Raw genomic sequence first — 18554 nt, forward strand, 5'->3', positions numbered from 1 at the left:
GGGAGTGTAGCCAGCTGATCTGAATTTCACACATTTCATGCTTGCCGTGGCCCAATTCCAGATGGTGATGTGTCCGATAAAACATAATCCTGGTGATGTTTTTCTTCAAGTTCACTGTTGTTGAACTAAGTAACGGTGACTGTGAAGCTGCTTCTTCCCTTCACTTACAGAACCAGATTTTTGTTTTTGTACAGTACTTGGATGAAGACCTGAAGGTAGCTGGGAAATACAAAGGAAATGACTACAGCCAGTACTCTCCCTGGTCCTGTGACACCATCGGCTCCTACATTGGAACCAAAGATGCAAAACCCAAAGATGTCGTGGCAGCGAGGAGCGTGGAGATGGCGGTATGTAGGGATTAGGGGAACACAGCAGAAAAGTTGATACTTCAGTTAGTTGGGAGGAACACTTTCGTTTGCTTTCCAGGATGATGGCAGTGCTTGTATTTAAGCTCAAAAGTGCATTGCAGTCAAAGAATGCATTTGCAAGTGTGCAGTGCTTTGTTTTCAAAGTTATGAACTGTCCTACACCTGCTTAGATGTTTTAAGATTCTGGGTACAGATGCAGGCTGACCACTCTGCTCTAAAGCCATGGATAGCAAAAGATGTTTGGCCATGATTCTTTACACTTACTTGAAATCCAAAAATGACTCTGTTGGCAGCTTGTTGATTAAACATGTCCATCTGTTGCTTCCTGTACTTCTTTCTGTCAGAGGGAGATGCTGTAACTTAACTTTGTGCTATTAATTCCTTTTAAGGTGATTGTTACCGCTGTTACCAGCGTTACTAGTTTTTACTTGAATGACTCTTCGTGATTTGTGACCACAAGAATATCCTAAACTTGCATGAAGCTCTTGAGAGAAGCATAGTCATAACATAATTACTAGGCTGATTCTTCTTGAGGGCAATTTCTGACTTTATGCTGTGCTTATTCAGTCCTTCACCAAAGCCGTGGGTGTCTGGCTGTGATCTTACTTTGTGCTGCTTTTTTTTGCTAGGTCAGTGCAAAAAACAGGACTGTGCTAGGGTGTCACTATTGGGAGTCAAGACTGTAGAAGAAAAGAAATAGGATTCTGAAATACCACCACTACTTGTGTTTCTTCGTAACATTTAAACATTGCTCAGAAGCAAGAAGTAGGCTGGTAGCCCATGTGAGTAGGAAGACATTCAGGTCTTCAAGAAAAAGGACTGTTTAGTCTGAGGGACTGTTTTGCAGAGATGCATCTGTGTTTTTTCCTTCACCTCCCATCTGCAAAGTTGTTCTATCATCTTTTGTTTATATATTGTCACTGTCATGGTGACCTTTCTTTGTCTAATAAGGGGAAGGGGAAGAAATTTCTATCCAGAACTTATTCTTCTGTGGACAGGTGCTTACCTATTGCAATCCCTTAACTAAATCGTAGGATTTTTCTGTCCAGCTTCTCTTTGCCCTGTTTCCCCTCTGCCTCATTGGAACTGAATGCCAGACAGCTTCTGTCCACTGAATTGCTTTACTGTAAGACCTCGAAGGCACTGTGTGAAATGGGAGCAAAAAGGCAGCTTTCTCCCAGAAAAAGCAGAGCAAGAAAAGGCATTTCATCTGCAGCTCTGCATTTGTTACGTGTCTTTTTGCTGTCAGTCCTACACAGTGTGTTTGCCTTGAGTCATAACATTGTCACATTTGACCTGGGGAATTACTGAGATTACTTGGAATCAGCTTATTGCTGTCCAAGTGGCAGCGTTCCGGAACCAGCAAGCAACTCTTGTCTTTCATTCCTGCTGCTAGAGAACTGCAAAGAAACTAGGAGTCAATTAGGAGAAGTAACAGGGTTCTAGAGAAGCAGCCTTCTTTTTTCATTGCTATACAAAGTATTCTTCTGCCCCAGAGCTAGTTTTCATATAAGTAAATAGGATCTCTGCTGCTCTTCAGTTTTTGTCTCCTCCCAGGAAAAACTTCCCAGGAGACCTTCACTGTGGATGGCAAGTGAATGAATTCTTCCTTTTTTTTTTTATTGTTTATAAGAGAGTCCTTTTTTCAAGGATAAGAATGGTATCATCTGAGAGTGCATAATGCTGTATTTTATGCAGATGGCATTGCAACTTTTCTATGTTCTATCCCCCACTCAGTAAAATGGAAATAAACTAAAAGTGGTACTTATCATCCTATGGACTCGAGATTAAAATGTCACCCTTTTCAGAATTCCAGAGTAGAGGTTGTCTAATGCCTCTTCCAATTTCAACATGCTACATTTCTTGAGTTTAGCTTCCAACACAGTTGTGACTGCCACTTTCACCCCTTTATTCCTGCCTTAGCTATGTTATCTAGTCTCTTTCTAGCAAACCTTACCCTCACTGAAAGCTTGCAGAGTTTTATTTTAATTTTAGACTGTACTGAAATTTTCAGGCTTTAGCCAGGCTCCTCTTTGTGTAGTAGCCCTGCTTACCTTGTTCTTTTTGCTGTACACAGCACTGTGCTACAGTTTTTAGCAAAGTCTTAACTCGATTTTGGCAGTTCTTACTGTGTTACACTTTCTGGCAGCCAACAGATAGCTTTCCCATTTAACTAAGCATTTTTCCCATTTCTTTTTAAATTGAGTCTGTTTATTTCTGTTACCATTTTGTGTTTATCTGGATGTGGTGATTATTTGGAGGGAAGGGGTTTTTTTGGTGGGTTTTTTTTTTTTGTTTATCTCTCTTGTGTTGAGGAAGCTTTTTTAAAATTAATTTTTATTCCTGGGAACAACCCATTGACTTCAGTTTTTAAGTTATTCACTCCAGGTGACTTCTCCCATAACTGGCCTAACTTTATCTCAAAAAAAAGCTTTGATAAAAATTTTTATGATAATCTGTTGTTTCTTCTTCTAAGTAAGTTAAGTCAAATTGACTTATCCTGCTAAAACAAACTTGTTTCCTGTGCCCATCTTTTCCTTTGTGGCTGCTTGGCAAAGTTCTCTGAGTAGAGAGAGAACATTTTATCTGTTCATTTGTTGACCCATTAAGGTGTTCGAGCCTGAAGCTGAGTTAGAAACCAGGATGTTCCAAGCAGTAGTACTAGTTAATGAAAAATGTGCCTGGAAGGATGTGCTAGGCATGTCCAAATAAGTGCTGTACTGAATAATTCCCATTTTGAGTCATCTGCAGGCTGTCAACATGAGATAGTTCTTAACACAAGGCTTCAGAGCAATTTCTTTTGACTTTCGAAGGAGTATGTATCCCTCAGAGATGCCCACTGATCTCCTCTTTGATTTTATTCTGGAGTCTTTTTCTCCTTCTGTCCCATTAGACTTTCTCTGTCTTAATTTTCTTCTGCTGCTGCTCCCTTCTCTTGGATTTGTTCACAATTAATCATGCAACTGTTTCACAGTGGTGGTAGTAATGGTTATCTTGGGTTAGACCATTAAAGAGACTTCAGCTTACAGTGGAGTTAGAAACTGAAGAATAGGAAGACTAGTTGAAGGATGGATGGAATAGAGGATACAGGAGAGACTCACAGTATTGGTATCAGCTTGTTGTAAAAGGAATGTGGTTTTGTTCATTTCTGAATAAGTTTTTGACTGCCTTTTCCATATCTTGTATAGAACGTAGATAGTAAAGCCATGCGTGACCAGCGATTAGACATGCAGCGAAGAGCAGCAGAGACTGGTGATGATGACCTCATTCCATTTGGAGACCGACCAACTGTGTCGAGATTTGGGGCTATCTCTCGTACTTCCAAAGCGATGTACCAGAATTCTGGTCCCATGCAGGCCATGGCAGTTCAGGGAGCTACCACCAAATCAATTATTTCAGGTACAATGTGTGCTCTTGGATTTTGCTGGCTGTTGCTATTTTCTTTGGTGCTACAGCTTAACTTGTTTCTTGTCTTAGAAATGTAGATGAGTATGTATGTTATGCCACTAACAATAACTCTGGGTAGGGTTGAAGAAAAAGGCTGCTACTGCTTTCTGTTCCATGGACGGGTTTGTGCACACATAGTGTATATGTTAGTGGCTTGTTACTGTTTGGAAAAAGTTATTTTGTTCTGCTGGTCCCTCTGAGATGAGGATTCTTTTAAATCTGTTGTAATAGAATCCAGAAACTTAGTGCTTTCTCAAATATATAATGCAAAACCATCATAACGAAGTACTGCACTGCACTCCTACTTTATGGGTAGTTACTGCTGCAAGCTTAATGCGGCCATTGTTTTGTGTACTGTTAGGCAAAGCAAATAAAGTAGAAACAGTTCATTTTCTACACATCTATTTTCTAATTACATGTATAGTGTGGCTGTATATCTTACTCCAACAGATGGTCTGTTTCTTAAGGTGCACTGAATAATCTTAAGAAGAGACTTAATTATATTCCCCCAAACTTCCTTCTAGATTTTTTTCAGGAGTTAACTGCTGAAACCTTATTTGCTTAATTCAAGCAGTAACTTTCTAGATTTTATCACAGGTAGAACTTTGTCTTCCCTGAAAGCTTAATTCTCAGACTGGTGTTAGCTATGTATCTTGGAATTACCAATCAACTCTCAAATCTTTTAGGAACTTAAGTAGTAAAAATAATTGCTCTCACAGTGGCTGTAAGTTTGGTTTTATGTCCCTCTCTCCCTGGGTGAAGTCCTTTACAATCTCAGACTCTGGAAGGCTTTCATAAATCTTGCGGACATGCAGGAAGAGTCATGCATTACGCACATGAGACTATTCACGCGTAGTATTTCTGTCTTCATTTCAGCAGAAGAAACGTTAGACTTCACTCTTAGAGGGCTGGCCTTTCTGGTTATTTTCTAATGTCCGTCTAATGTGTGTGGCAGAACTACTTGATAGTTTTGTAGTAATGCAACATGGTTTCCTTTGTGTTCACTGCCAGACTACAACCCTTATGGAACTCACGGTGGCTGGGGAGGCTCTCCATATTCTCCTCATCAGAATATACCTTCTCAGGGACGCTTCAGCGACAGGTAGGATTGCTTTATTTTTTCTTTGCCTTTTTCTAAATTTTCTTTATTTTTTCCTGTGCCAGCATAAAGCTATATTTTGGCTTTTCTGATCCCAAAGGGAGAGACTGTCCATGTCGGATGTGGCTGGTCATGGGAAACAGTTGCCCTCAGCTGAACGAGAGCAGCAGCTGCGCATGGAGCTGCAGCAAGTAGACCACCAGATAAGCCAGCAGACACAAATGCGAGGACTAGAGGTTGGTACCAACATTTGGAAGAGTGACGAGGGGCGGTATGGAGAGAGATGAAGCTGGTAAAGCTGTCTTTTTGTGTGTTGATCTTGACGGTAGTGATATTAGTAACAATAACTAATTCTGTGATGCCAGACATCAGGACTATGGTACAAGTGTAAACCTCTCTGCTTAGCAGCAGAAACTTCTCTGCACTTCACGTGCAAATCAACGTCGTACTTGAATCTGCACTCTGTGCTCGTTCATATTTGCTTTCATTCTCTCTCACTTACTCCCCCTCTCTGTTCATCTGCCTACTCAGAGGCAAACTTGTGGTGTAGATACCTGTTTCTCTGGGCTTTACTGCCGTTGGAAATGCCTGATTTTATGTACAGAAAGCTGTGACCTTCATCCGTTCCATGTTTGGCTTTGTGTTGTACCCGTTTCTTCCTAAATAGCGCAAGCCACAAGAGTCAAGAAAATCAATATTAAAGCGTAGAAGAAATGTAGCCACTTGGAACATGAGGAAAGATGGGAGTCTGCATTTGTAAAAGAATTAATGAGCTCAAATCTTTGTATTTTGTGACACAGAAGAAGAAATGTCAAGGCATAATGAAAGAATTGTTTTAGCAAAGCTTTAGTTACTTTTTTTTTCCTCCTAGGAAAGATCAGTAAATATTTACCAGAAAACTATTCTAGGTACCTCAGTAACTGTTCATATTCATGTTTTCCCAGAAGGAATCACTATAAGTAGTGGATAGCAGCTTCTGCGGAAGCTGTGGTTACCTAAGAACACACATTAAAGAGGAGAGTTATTACAAATTAGTTGTAAGAGCTCACAATTTTTACGTTGCAGCAGCAGTTACAAGTAGTATGTGTTTCTTAGTTACTTGAAACATAACTTGTGTTCTTGTGCTCTTGTTTGGGAACAAGAGGAGAAAATGTTTCAAATCTTGCATGTCTGCCTTTGCCATAATAGAAAAGTATTGGAAAGTTGCAAAACCTGTAAGTGGCCTGCCTCTCCTGCTCATTATTATTGTGATTGTGTCAATCCTACATAGTTGTGTTTTGTGCCTTGATTTTACCATAGTTTGAATTTGCCAGAACTAATTGGTTGTTTTGAGTAATAACAGCTTTCAGTTTCTCTTGTGTTCAAAGCTGCAAGCAGATACTTGAAATCAGGAGGCTTTATTGATTCACCTGTTACAAGGTTGTAGCAATCGCTTAATTCAGTCAGAGCATGAACTAGATGGTGTTGCTTTTTTTTCTTCAAATGAACGAGCATTTCTACTTGACGACCAGCCAGATGTTCAGTTATGTAGAGCAGTAGATAGTGTGTTTAAATGCAGAGCACACACTTACAGACCTGATTCCAAAGTATTAGCAGATTTTTTGGAGTGGCTGACACAGCTACTGCTTTTACTTGGCTGCTAGTAACTTGCAGCTTGTGAATGACAGTAGTCACTTGCCTGTCTGTTCCTGTGCTTCCTCATCTGTGTCAGTAGAGAACTTCGTACCGACATCCACGTCTCTCAAAGTATTTTATATGCTTTAGTAATAATTCTGGCTCTACTGTAGAATTGGATAAATTCTACTACTTTAAAGCAGCAGATTTGCTTATCTGTTGTTACCTTTTGTTCAACAAATAGCTCACAAAGAGGAGTGGTTTTGTTCATGTGTTTAATCCTAGTTTTGAGAAGGGAGCAGTATATGGGGAAAACCCGTGCAAATTTGTTACAGTAAAAGGTATTTAACGCTGCTTGTTTAAAAGTGAAAAGACTTGTCTGCATGTAAAAAAATGTTTAAACTTGCATTGGAAGTGTTTTCAATTGAGACCTTGTTAAGCATGGAGAGAAAAGGCCTTGGTTTTGCAAAGAAGCAATACTTGAGAGTTATGGCTTAGAGCTCTTTCTGTGCTTGGTGTGCTGTGTGCTCAGTTGTGTATGTGCTTGGCTTTATGCATTTAGGCTGTTAGTAACAGGCTGCTGTTGCAGAGGGAGGCGACTACCCTGGCAGGCCAACCACAGCCCCCACCCCCACCTCCCAAGTGGCCTGGGATGATCTCAAGTGAACAGCTGAGCTTGGAGCTACACCAGGTGGAAAGGGAAATTGGGAAGAGAACCCGGGAGCTGAGCATGGTGAGTGCCCTGGGGGTGGGAGGCACAGAGGTGGAGTGGAGAGCCCTGTAGCTGGCTGCAGCCCTTTCACCCTGCAAAGAGGCTCTCTGCTGGATGACCGCAGCTGGAGTCATCCATCTTCTTCTTCACCTCTTTATTCTTCAAAACCTCCTGAGAAGTTTTTTGATTCTTCTTCATGAAGAATTTTAATTCCAGCCACTTTAAAATACTCTGCTGTTACTTTGTCGCCATTTGAAAAGCGTGGCGCTGAATTTGTTGAAAACTATGAATTGTCTCCAAGGTCACTGTGCCATCTGTAAACTGCTTTAACATAGAAAATATCTTCTGCGGGTACAGGCTAGCATTCAGAAGTCTGTGTGCTGTTACAGTCTATGGTCTTTGCTTGTTGTTACAAGAATCATCCTTTCCTTTCGGGAAATACTGTGTCCTGAGAGGATGAGCATATCTTACTGAGTCTGTTCTCTTGTCTCATGGCTTTTGTGGGTTACACTGTATGACTCCAATTCACAGGCCTTCACCGTCGGTCCCAAAGGATGAAGTCTCAATTTCTTTTAACACAGTGTTAAAGAATTTTTCTTCTTTTTTTTTTTTTTAAAGGAGAGTCAGTCTTCACTGGATATAAAAAACAAACTGGGCACCACTAAACAGACAGAAAATGGACAATTAGAACCGCAAAGCAAGGTTCCAGCTGAGGACCTCGCACTGACATTCAGGTAACATGGGCCTTCAACCTTTCTTTGTGTAACAGAAGAATGACTTAATCAGGCTTGTTCTCCAGTATATGAATAATAGCCCTTGCCTCAGGTTGTCTCTGGTGTGGAAGCATCTACTTGGAAAAGATTGTACAAATAAAGTTTTTTATAGTGCAAGCATTAATTAATGGCCATTTCAGCTGACAAGTAGGTGAGTGGAATGAGACTGTATTTCAGTTAACACAACAGAAGAATTTCAACATTTGTTAAGACAAAAAGTACATCTAGTCAATATTGGATGATTAGTAGGGAGAGCAGGAGATGAACAACAACCGTAAAAGAAATCTTTATCTGCTGTTTTAGTTTCAAAGAAAAGAAATGTTCCAAATGTGAGAGGAAAGTTATTCCATCCTGCTAAGGTTTGTGATGTGGAAGTTGTCTAGGAAGGTATGTAACTTTGAAAAAAGTTCACTTTTATTTGTAGGCAGTAATCTTTATCTGTGTAAATGCTGGAATTGATTTCAATTCACATTTGATAGTTGAAATAAGATGTTGGCTGGGAATGCTGGAAATCTATGCAGCAAGCATTTTCAGATGGCTGCAACCATCTGCATGTATTCAGAGTACTACTTTGAATATAAAAGCCCAGATGTTTCATTAAGTTTATATAACTCGATGTGAGCAGTTTGGACTCTGGATGTTTATTCAGAAAATGTATCCCTCTCAATCGCTTATGAAGTCTCCACTTCTTATAACCAGTTCTCGAGTTCTGCGCTGCACCATTACATTGAGGCCTCCAGAGTAGAAACTGATTTTTCCATATGAAAGTTTGGAAGTAATAAAATTAAAAAGACTATTTCTTTTCTTTAAATAATTAAGTGATCCAGATGAGTTAAATATTTGGGAATCTGTGCATTGTACAGATTGATACTGTACATCTTGTGACATATACTGAAATACTCTGCAAAACATAACTAATCTAGGACCCTGAAAATATGTAGTCGTCTTGTTTTTTCAGTTAGCCTTATCTTAGTTCTTCCTTTTCTGGTAAGTATCTGCAGCATACCAGACACCTGTTTGTTACAGAAGGCAAGTCTTTACATGTTTACATATGTTCGCAACTGTTCACTGAGATGCCGCAGCGACAAATATTGAAGTCCTTTTACTTAAAATAAATGAAAAATTTCAGTACTTACTTCTCTTCACACCATCCTTCTTTCTCCTCACCTTTCTTTCAGCAGTGATGTTCCGAACGGATCAGCCTTGACACAAGAGAACATTGGCCTCCTGTCAAACAAGACGGCATCTCTCAGCCTGTCAGAGGACCCAGAGGGAGGAGGAGACAACCACGACTCCCAGAGAGCGGGAGTTACACCCACGTCTGCTCCATGAAGTGAGGCCAGCATACCCCAGAGTTTCTTTTGCTGGGGTGTCAGTAGCTTCCATCACGTTTTTTTCCAGGGGTGATTTGAGAAACCCAGGAGCAACAGCAGTAGCAGAGCAGCAGGTCCAGAGGCAATGTGCACAAACACAACTACTAGAAACAAATCCTGCACATAGTTCACATTAACGCATTTTTTAATTAAAAAAATGAAAATTAGCAGTATCTGCAAGCAATTCAAATTAAATTTGTTTTTGTTCTGTGAATGAACTTTATTTTAATAACTTTGGACGCCTTGGATCCCAGGGCTTAAAAAAAAAAGATATTATATATATACTCTGTTTGATTAATTGTATGATCTTAATGAAGTAGGTTTTTTCTTTTATTTTGGTATTATTACATACCCAGTGCATAATTCTATATCACCTTAATTTCTCAACAACTAAAACAACCTGGCCGCTTCCTTGTATGGTTTAAGGGTAAACAAGGGATGAGGGTTGGAGAGTAGCTGCGAATTGCAGTGTCAAAAGATGTGTAGCGAACTTCATTCTTAAAATAATTCCTCCCATTGTGGCTAGGAACAGAACCCTAGCTTGTGTGAGACTTCTTGCTTAAATTATTTAAGTTTAAAATGCAAATGACAGAATCTTTGCAGTGTGTGGTCCTTACTGTGTGTCCCAGCACAGCAGGTGTAATTAAAGAGGATAACAAAGTAAGTGTCCAGCACCCGTTATTTTATTTGAAAGTTGCTGGCCTTTTATTTTCTGTTGGGACTAAAGAGGTTGGCAGAACGCAGACCCGTCTACTACAGCACATGTATTTCTGAAGCTGGTTAGCTGGGGCTTGTGGTAGAGAGGCTTAACTAACCAGTGAAGGTTGTACAGCTGTGACCAAGGCAGAATCTCTAGAAATAGGAAGTAGAGAGAACATAAGGTTATGCAGTTGCTGGAAGGATGTTAACTGCCGATGAGCTGGTGAATCATGTTAGTCCATCCAGTGTTTGCTGGGGCTTTTTTTTCCCCTTCTCACTATGCCTTTAAAACAAGCTTACCCAAAGTCCGTACAAGTAAGTTCATGCAGAGGGACTTACTGATCTCTCTGCCTTTTGAAACAAGTCTTTCATGTATGCCGCCTTCTCAGCAACTCCTGCCTTTGTTTTTTCTTCATTGCTTTTTTTATTATTATTATTAAAAACATAATTTCCTCTATAACCAGAGGTTTTTTCTTCTTTCGTTTGTTCAGTGATACATCAGTTATTTAATTGTAAAGCTGTTGAGGACCCTGAGACCAACACCTTTGATTTGTGTGCATCGATCATGGCAATCTTTAAAACAGAGGGGAATTTTTATTTCTTTTTTAAAGTTGGAATTGGTTAAGTTCTGTATGTGTTAGAATTTGACACCTGAGAATCAATCTGCAGCTTGTTTGCCACTGCTGCAGTGAGTCCTTCCTAGATTCCCCTTTCATAGGGGAGTAATTCTGTCACAATGACCACTTAAGATGCAGCACAGATCCTGTCAGTAGTAGTCAGAAGTACTGAAAAGCAAATTTTGCTTGATGGATCTAGTGTGCTACTTCTCCAAGTCGATGCTTTGTAAGTATAAGTTGGAGAAACTGTAAGCCTTTCTAGATGATTTCTTTAAAAGTTAAAGAAATGAAAGAGATTGTGTTGTTGCTGCATGTTTTTTGACTATTTTGACCTGCGCTGGGGTGAGACCCTGTACATGAAGAATTCTGTGGAGAATGATTTTGAAGTGCTGCTCCCTCTGCACCTTCTTGGCCTGTTCTTGTTTTTTTTTTTTTCTGGGTTAGACTACTAAATCGGAAAGCACTGGTTATGTAATAATAAATTACTGCATTGCTTTGGTTGGGTAAAGCAAGAGTTAATAAATTTTCTTGGTTTTTAGTTTTTTTTCCTTAACCTTAACTCCTGCTGAGGTCATAGCAACCTTGGGCTAAGCTTTGCATTCATCATACTGTTAAATAAAACAAAATGGGGGGTGGGAGGGGATACAGTCCCACTATTGCCTACCAGTAGGAGAGTCCAAACAGAAGACTCTTTTGAGTAGCAATTATTTAATTTGCCCAGTCAAGGCACCGCGTTTATATACTATTTCACATTGAATTTGATTATGCCCTACAGACCTGGCTGGTCAAGGATTTGATACACATATTGGCTTGGGATTCGAGCTTTCTTTTTTATTTAAATAAAAATTTATATATAAATATATATATACATATATACATAGTTATATCTGTATATATATTGGGTATGTTTTAAGAATTTTTTCGCATGAGCGCAGCTGTTGTGATCAAATGTCTGGGAGGTAGAAGCACTGAATGAAAATAAAAGGCATTTTTCAGCGCACACGCCCACACTTTCCATATGTCTTCACACGGGTTTATTTCGCTCTTAGTTGAACTTTAGCCTCTTAATTGCCAAGAGTAGTTTTGAAGCTTGCTTTCTTTCTAACCCCTCTTAACTTTTGGCAAAGAATCATCTTTGCACTAGAACAGCTTCATCTACACTTTGCCCCCATCCATCCGTATCTCCTACTTGAGGCCTAGCATTACAGCCGCTCCCCTTCAAGCTGAGCAGAACTAGGCTGATGCAGTTTTGAGCCCGTCAGGTCTGTTCCTCCCTCCTCTGCTCTGGGCATGACGATGATCAACTGTTCCCCTGGCAGCCTGCTCACCAGTCATCTGACACAGGCACTGTGCCCTCTTCTCCCATCCTTTAGTGCAGAGCACCACCGTCAGGTCAGCCTTCTCATTGTTTTTAATTAGTTTACTTCTTCCCACTGTCTTTATTAACACAGGGAGTTCATTTTAGTTGAGATAATTAGTGCAATATTCTAACCTAGGAGGACAAGCCCAGAATGTACCTTTTTTTGACTGCAGTAATTCCTGATGTAAAAGGAATTTTCAAAGACGGTTATGATATATTTGAATCTACAGATTCATTTTAAACACTAGGAAGAAAATCTGGAGGGGCAGAAAACCTTTTCTCTTTTATTACTTATTACGTATGCCAGCTAGTTTCCTTGCCAGGTTAGGGATTATGTTTTTTCCTCCACTTTTGCTCCCAGGAGGAATTCTTCAGTAAGAGCTATTCAGATTGCTGGCCTACACGGGGTGAATCCTTCCAAAACCTGTGGGTTAGAAGGGACACTTTACTGTTGTTTTTTCTCCTTTATCCAGCTCTCCGTGCTGTACTTTGTGCATAGTGTCCTTGTTGTGATCAGTGTGTCCAGGTGAATGCCCTGTTTGCCCAGTTTTATAGTTTGGCTTGTTAAATAGTTTGTTTAATATCTACTAACAGTATTGATTTTTGGCTTTTGTTTTTTCCCCTCCTCCTTTGTTTTTTCTGCTTTTTTTGCAGAAGCTTAGTTGATCAAACAAGTCAAACAGCAAAATGCAGTGCCTGCTTTTTAAGTCTTTTCTGGAAGCTGCACCTAAAATTTTCCCTTTTTGTGGAAAAGCGTGCTAGTAGAACTGGGAGGACAGTTCTACATATAATGGAAGCATTGACGGTTACAGCAAATAAGCAGGGAATTAAAATTTCTGGAGTAACTCTGTATCCTACTCCATTCATTTCTGTAGCCCATCAGTCATTGTCCCAGCTGTACAGGAACGCTGTCCACCTCAGTGAAATCGGTCTCAGCTAGAAAGTGGTTTAGTTCTTTCTACTTGGGCAAGAAGAAACAGTATTACAATGGTGTTAGGGCACTACTGCATCATTTGGTAGGCAGGTTAGATTTTCTACTGCAGTAGACAACTTTGAACCCTCATCAATACCTGGGTTTCAGCCCCAGCATGGACACACCCCCCCCCCCCCCCCCGCCCCAGAATAGGAAGCTTCAAATGCTAGCTTAAGCTTCAGTGTGTCAGTGATTCAGTCAGTATAGAAATTATGTTTATTCTGTAGTGTTACTTTCCTCCTTCTGTCAACATCTCTTCTTCCTTTCCTATGAACTAGTTCTCTTTTTGTAATAGGAGAACCTTACACTCTTCTGCCCCTCTTATATACTATTGTATCCCGTCCCATTTCAGAGTAGGACTTTTTTTTTGTTTATTGAGATCAGAGCACCTTTCAAACTTGCAGCACTGTTATCCCCTTTTTCTCAAGTTCTCTCTGTTTAGTTTCTTCTGAACCTTATTCCCTCCCTTTTGTCCATGCCTTCCTTCCTTTCCTTCTGTGGCTTGCCCATTCACCCTCCCTGATTGTCTAACAGTGACAGCTTGCTGCCTCAAAACAGAGCATTCAAATGAATTCGCTTAGCCAATAACTTCTGTGAAGTTGCCTTTTCTAATGGTGTTATTACTCAGTGATGCACAAATGTGATATTGCCCCTACTGGTAGGCAAACGGGGGATCTGTATAAACATGGTATACTGCTGTTTTTCTTTAAAGGAGAGCCAAAGACTTGTGCTTTACACTTTTTTTTTTTCCTGGTGTAGCCATTTTGATTGTCAAATCTTTGTAGGGTTTTGTGAGTTGACTGTATTATCCTAATAACAATTTACAGAAGTTAATGATTGTCAAGCCTTATCCGTGCATTGAATTGTGGAAAATCATTCCATTTAGTCATAAAATTTGCAATGTACTGAGATGTATCTGGGGTGTTCTGACATGTTTTCAGTCTCTCATGCACTCTCTCAGCTGACGGAATGGCTCATTTAGAGAGGGAGAAGGAACAAAGAAATTTTGTATAATTAAAGAAGCCTTGTCTTTAAGTGTTTAAATCGAAATTGAATACTGATTTAAAATTTCTTCAGTTACAGTAAAAGATAAATTGTATTGCAAATGTGACTGACTTTTAAGCCCATTGGAACTGAAAAGATTTGTCAAACTGTAGCATTACATTAAATTAGATGTGGAAGAAGCAAACTTGTTATGATGGTATTGTCTCTTGACAGCACAAATTGAGTAACGTGGGGCAAATTCTTTATTAGAAAGGACTAGGAGTGAGGCTGTTCATTGATAATGCAAGAAAGCTGCTTGCATTTCCCTTCCTTGATCTAACTCTTGCAGACTGTTACTAAGGTTTTTAGGATCAGAGAGAAATCTGCCATTTCCATTTATAAATCTGGGCTATATTGAAGCAGACTTAGAGAATAGTTATCTGAGGAACCCCAGCATCTTTGGTTGACTAGTTATTTCAGACCCACATTTATGGTCTAATTCGTGCTAATAACCAGGAGGCTCAAGAGCAGGAATGCCATCTCATCATCTTTGTTCTAAAATGGGGGAAGAAAAACGGAACATATAAGCAGCGTGCAAGTTTTGTGCTTGTCTGTGTGTGTATGAAGAAGTTTTTGTAGTCCTAGAATAGATAGGAGGAACACAGAGCAAGACTGAGTCATGATGTTACCCTCATATTCAAATTTTGTCATCGTTCATTTTCCAAAACACACTTTCTATTTCCGTCCCTTAATGTTGGTAGCACTGACTTAAAAGCAACCAGAAAAAGTTAGTGTGTGGGCAACTTTAATTTTTTGTATCACAATAAATCAATTCCCCTGGATGAAAGAAAGCAGAAGTTCTTAAGTTGTCTAAGTGGTAATTTAAACATTAATTGGAAAAACGTCTGCCTTGCTTGAGGAAATGTAAACTCTGAATTTACGAGGAAGGTGAAACAGCTCTTCTGAGTCACCTTTTAGGTCTAGTCTTTAGGTGGTTGTTACTTGTGATATACCAGCATACAGATTATGTAGCGCAAATGGATTTGTTCTCAGATCAAATATAATCTGAAATGCCAAAAATTTCATTGGGGATTCTCTTTTCCGTACTCAGATGTTATCAACTACGTTATTTTCTGTTGAAATATCAGGGGGGTGAAAGAGGCTAGAGTAAGTTAGTTCAAGTTACACAATATAATTAGGCGATTTTGGGGAATGTTATCCCAGCACAGTGTCCTTATACAGTTAACCTGTGGTCTTTATTCTTGTGTAGGAAGAAGAATGTAACTGCTTAGTGTTGTCACAGTCTTCGAGGCACTTCTTGTGATGCAGGTAGAGCCTTGATGAGCAGGGAAAGGAGAACAAACTTCAATATTGATTTTCTTTATAATTTTATTTCCCAATGGCAAGTGTAATATCATGCCTTGGAAACTCTTTGAACACTATGGTAAGCAAAGAGGGTGCAGCTTTTTCTGAAACTTCCCAATAAAAGAAGCACATGGGAATGTGAATTTGTCTGCATTGGGAACATCCCAGTCATTTGAAGTTTAAAATATGTGACCGTAATAATAAAAATTGGATGGCTATAGCTTAGTAACCTAAATAATTAACTGATCTTTCCCAGGCAATCTTTGCGATTCCAGGGAGTTTGTGTTGATTTTAGTGCAAATTGCCCAGTGTTCAGCATTTGGGAAAGTTTAGGTGCTTCGTCCAGCAAGGCGGGTGTCTTTGGGTGTACAAATTGGATGTTTTCATATTCCAGGAAGCAACTGATGCTAAGATCTGAAAGTTTTAGGAAAACACAGTTACCAACTTCAGTTTGAAAAATACAGTCTTGGGAAGGATGGAAGCAACAAGTGGTGCAGCGTCTATGAAAATAAAAAGCATTAGAAATGGTGGAATTACATATGAAATGTATATGGGAAAAATATCTGTAAGCAAAAAAGAAAATCTTGTGGAGTATTTGATGTTTAAGAAATTAATTGCTGCTTTGTAATGTTAAAAAGATTTATTAATAGTTCTGTGTCAGGCAGACAGTACTCACAAGTCTTTGGCATCCAAACCAGATTGTGTATTGGATGGATCCCACAACTGGATGTGTGCACTGACCTCTTTATTTCTAGCTTTTTAAAAAGAAACTTGGTAGCAGCAGTTTATAAATGTGTAAAGCAACCTGAGACAGGAGAAACCCTGTTCACGTCACAGCTGCTGCACAGTTCACAATTGGTACCTTTAATCTGCAGCCTCTCTTAATGGGCAAATCTAGCACATCAAATTGCTTTCATTTTTTTTCTAATTTTAAGGCGTTCCCATTACCCCTTTGGCCTCTGCTTGCTGTGTAAGCAGCCTCTATGCTAAGAGGAGCTTTCCTTGAATTCAGCTTAGCAACTGTGCTGCTGTAGCTTGATTATTTTTCCCTATTTTCTGTAACCAGTAGCATAGTGTCGAGCTCGTTCCCCATTGTATTTGTTGCTATGGGGAGGAACTGGTGAGGCAAGGCATGCATGGGAGGAGGGAGGAAGAGTTGTGGGATCTTCTATGTGACAGCTCCCACCCCCTCTTTGAAATCATCTGCTTCCAGTTGTGGGATTTCTCTATAGATGACTTTTTTCCTGTTTTTTGTAAGCCTAGTTTTCTTCGATCTTGTTAGTTCCGTACAAGTCTCCCCGAGACATTCTGCAGTCATTATCACCTTTTTGGGTGGAGTTTATTTTATTTTTTGGTTTGTTTGGTTTTTTAAATAACTTTTTAACATTGGTGCATATATGCTTGGGATAGAGCTCATGTAATTTTCCAATCGTATTGATTGTATGTGATTGTGCCCTGCAGAGGTATATTTAACAAAAATAAAATAAAAAGGATAGTCTAGGTAATAAAGGAGACCATGAGATTTGTTGAGTCAGGTTATGAACTATTTCTTGAATATATTTAGGATCCTGGATAAGTGAAATTCCCTGTCTGCTGTTCTTATAAATCAGTGCTAAACAAAATGTCATGAATTCCCTCTTTCTGTTTGAACTGGTTTTTTCCTTGCTTTTCTTCTTCTTCTGCTGTTTTCTTCCTTTCCTGCTTCTCTTCCCCATCAAAAAAAATTCTTGAGCTTTTGTGGGAATGGCTGACTCTGGGTTGATATTGTGAATATTTATTGTTTGTAACTATCAAGACATTTTAAATACGAGTAGAGATTAAGTAGAATGAATGAGAATTCCATAAACTGAATTCTTTGCAAGTTCAGGGGAATTTTGAAGTCTTGTACATACAGGCCTGGTCACACGGGAGACACCCAGAGGCAGACAAGGCGTTGATACCTCTTTCCTTGAAAGGTTAGATGGTTTACTACCTTTTGGAAAAACTGAAATGACAAAAGGAGTAGAAGAAAGAGTTCAGTGTATCCAACTCCTTGTCTTTACTCCTGCAATATGCTTTTTAAACTTGAAAGAAAAGCCTTCTAGATATGCTGAAGTGGGACAGAGTAGATTGAAGGAGGCAAAAGGCAAGAGGATCCAGAGATCTGAAAGTCAGTATTTGTCTCCTTTCTTTCTTTTTTAGAACTCTAGAGCCAACAGTGTCACTTTTGTATTAAAGAACAAGGAAGTGGAGACCTATTGTGTGTGCATGGTGGTTATATAGAAAAAGCCATATGTTGAAATGCTATTTCTTCTTCCCTCTTCACCTTGCTTTTCTCCCTCTTAAAGCTGACTCAACCTCACCTTGCTTCCACATAGTGTCTAAGGGTCCTTTGAGTTGCAGATTCAACAAAAATAATGGGTGGAAAGGTGGTGATTTCACTATTTGGCTTGTAAATAGTTGGAAGTGTCTACAAGGTCTTATCTGCTTTTCTGTCAGCATTTATATTAAATGATAAATTAATGGAGAACACTTTGAAATATCTCTCATTTTCTGTCTGGGATGAATGTGCATTCTTTGAAATTGTGTGAGGTGTAAGACTCTGTAAGACTGACTGTGTAAGACTTTCTCCAGGTCAAGGCGTGTTTGTTCTCTGCCGGGCTGGAGCATAAGATGCCAAATAGCAGAGAAGCCGCTGCCTCTGGAGGTCTGGTCTGTTCTCTTCGGACTCTGACTGTAAACAAAGTGGCTTCTTCGTGTGGTTGCCAGAGGTGAACAAGAAAAGATACTCAATCAGTTTTGCAAATTGCTCAAAGAGAGTCTACGTATTAAAAAACCAAAACTAAACAAACCCTTCAGAGCAAGGAGCAAGCAGCGTGCCTTTAATATTGAGCCTGCATTGGAACTTGCTTTAAAGTGAGAATAAGGTTTGCTCCACAGATGGCTCTGTGGTTTTTAATCTTTCACTCCTTTTTGTGGGCTTTAACAAGTCATCAGCTGGCTATAAATCTGAGAGTGGCTGAACGTAGTCTGATGTGGAATAAGCTACAGCTTCGCTAAAGAAGTGTTCCTTCTATTCCAGGGCAAGCACAGCCTTCTGCCCTGGGAGTTAATGCATAATGTTTATTACTCCTACCTTTGCTTTGGAGGGTCCGGGATGCTTGTGTGCTCCCTTAGGAAGGAGGGGCGGG

General features: G+C 39.7%; 1 protein-coding gene across 17 annotated transcripts in view; it reads left to right on the forward strand.

Moving 5' to 3' along the window:
• The window catches only part of RC3H1 (ring finger and CCCH-type domains 1), a 67974-nt gene extending 50081 nt beyond the window's left edge, over positions 1 to 17893 (forward strand). For 5 of the 17 annotated variants that reach the window (XM_074877029.1, XM_074877028.1, XM_074877034.1 and 2 more), the window contains 7 exons: positions 177 to 347; positions 3557 to 3767; positions 4827 to 4917; positions 5015 to 5150; positions 7091 to 7261; positions 7859 to 7974; positions 9192 to 17893. In XM_074877029.1, the coding sequence (XP_074733130.1) occupies positions 177 to 347; positions 3557 to 3767; positions 4827 to 4917; positions 5015 to 5150; positions 7091 to 7261; positions 7859 to 7974; positions 9192 to 9345 (1050 nt within the window). In that variant the 3' untranslated portion in view covers positions 9346 to 17893. Of the gene's footprint in view, positions 1 to 176; positions 348 to 3556; positions 3768 to 4826; positions 4918 to 5014; positions 5151 to 7090; positions 7262 to 7858; positions 7975 to 8316; positions 8401 to 9191 lie in introns of all 17 variants that reach the window. The other 12 variants (XM_074877035.1, XM_074877044.1, XM_074877036.1 and 9 more) reach the window with 8 other exon arrangements.
• The last annotated feature ends 661 nt before the right edge of the window (positions 17894 to 18554 follow it).

Source organism: Strix uralensis, chromosome 8, assembly GCF_047716275.1.
Source record: "Strix uralensis isolate ZFMK-TIS-50842 chromosome 8, bStrUra1, whole genome shotgun sequence".
NCBI classification, from domain to species: Eukaryota; Metazoa; Chordata; class Aves; order Strigiformes; family Strigidae; genus Strix; species Strix uralensis.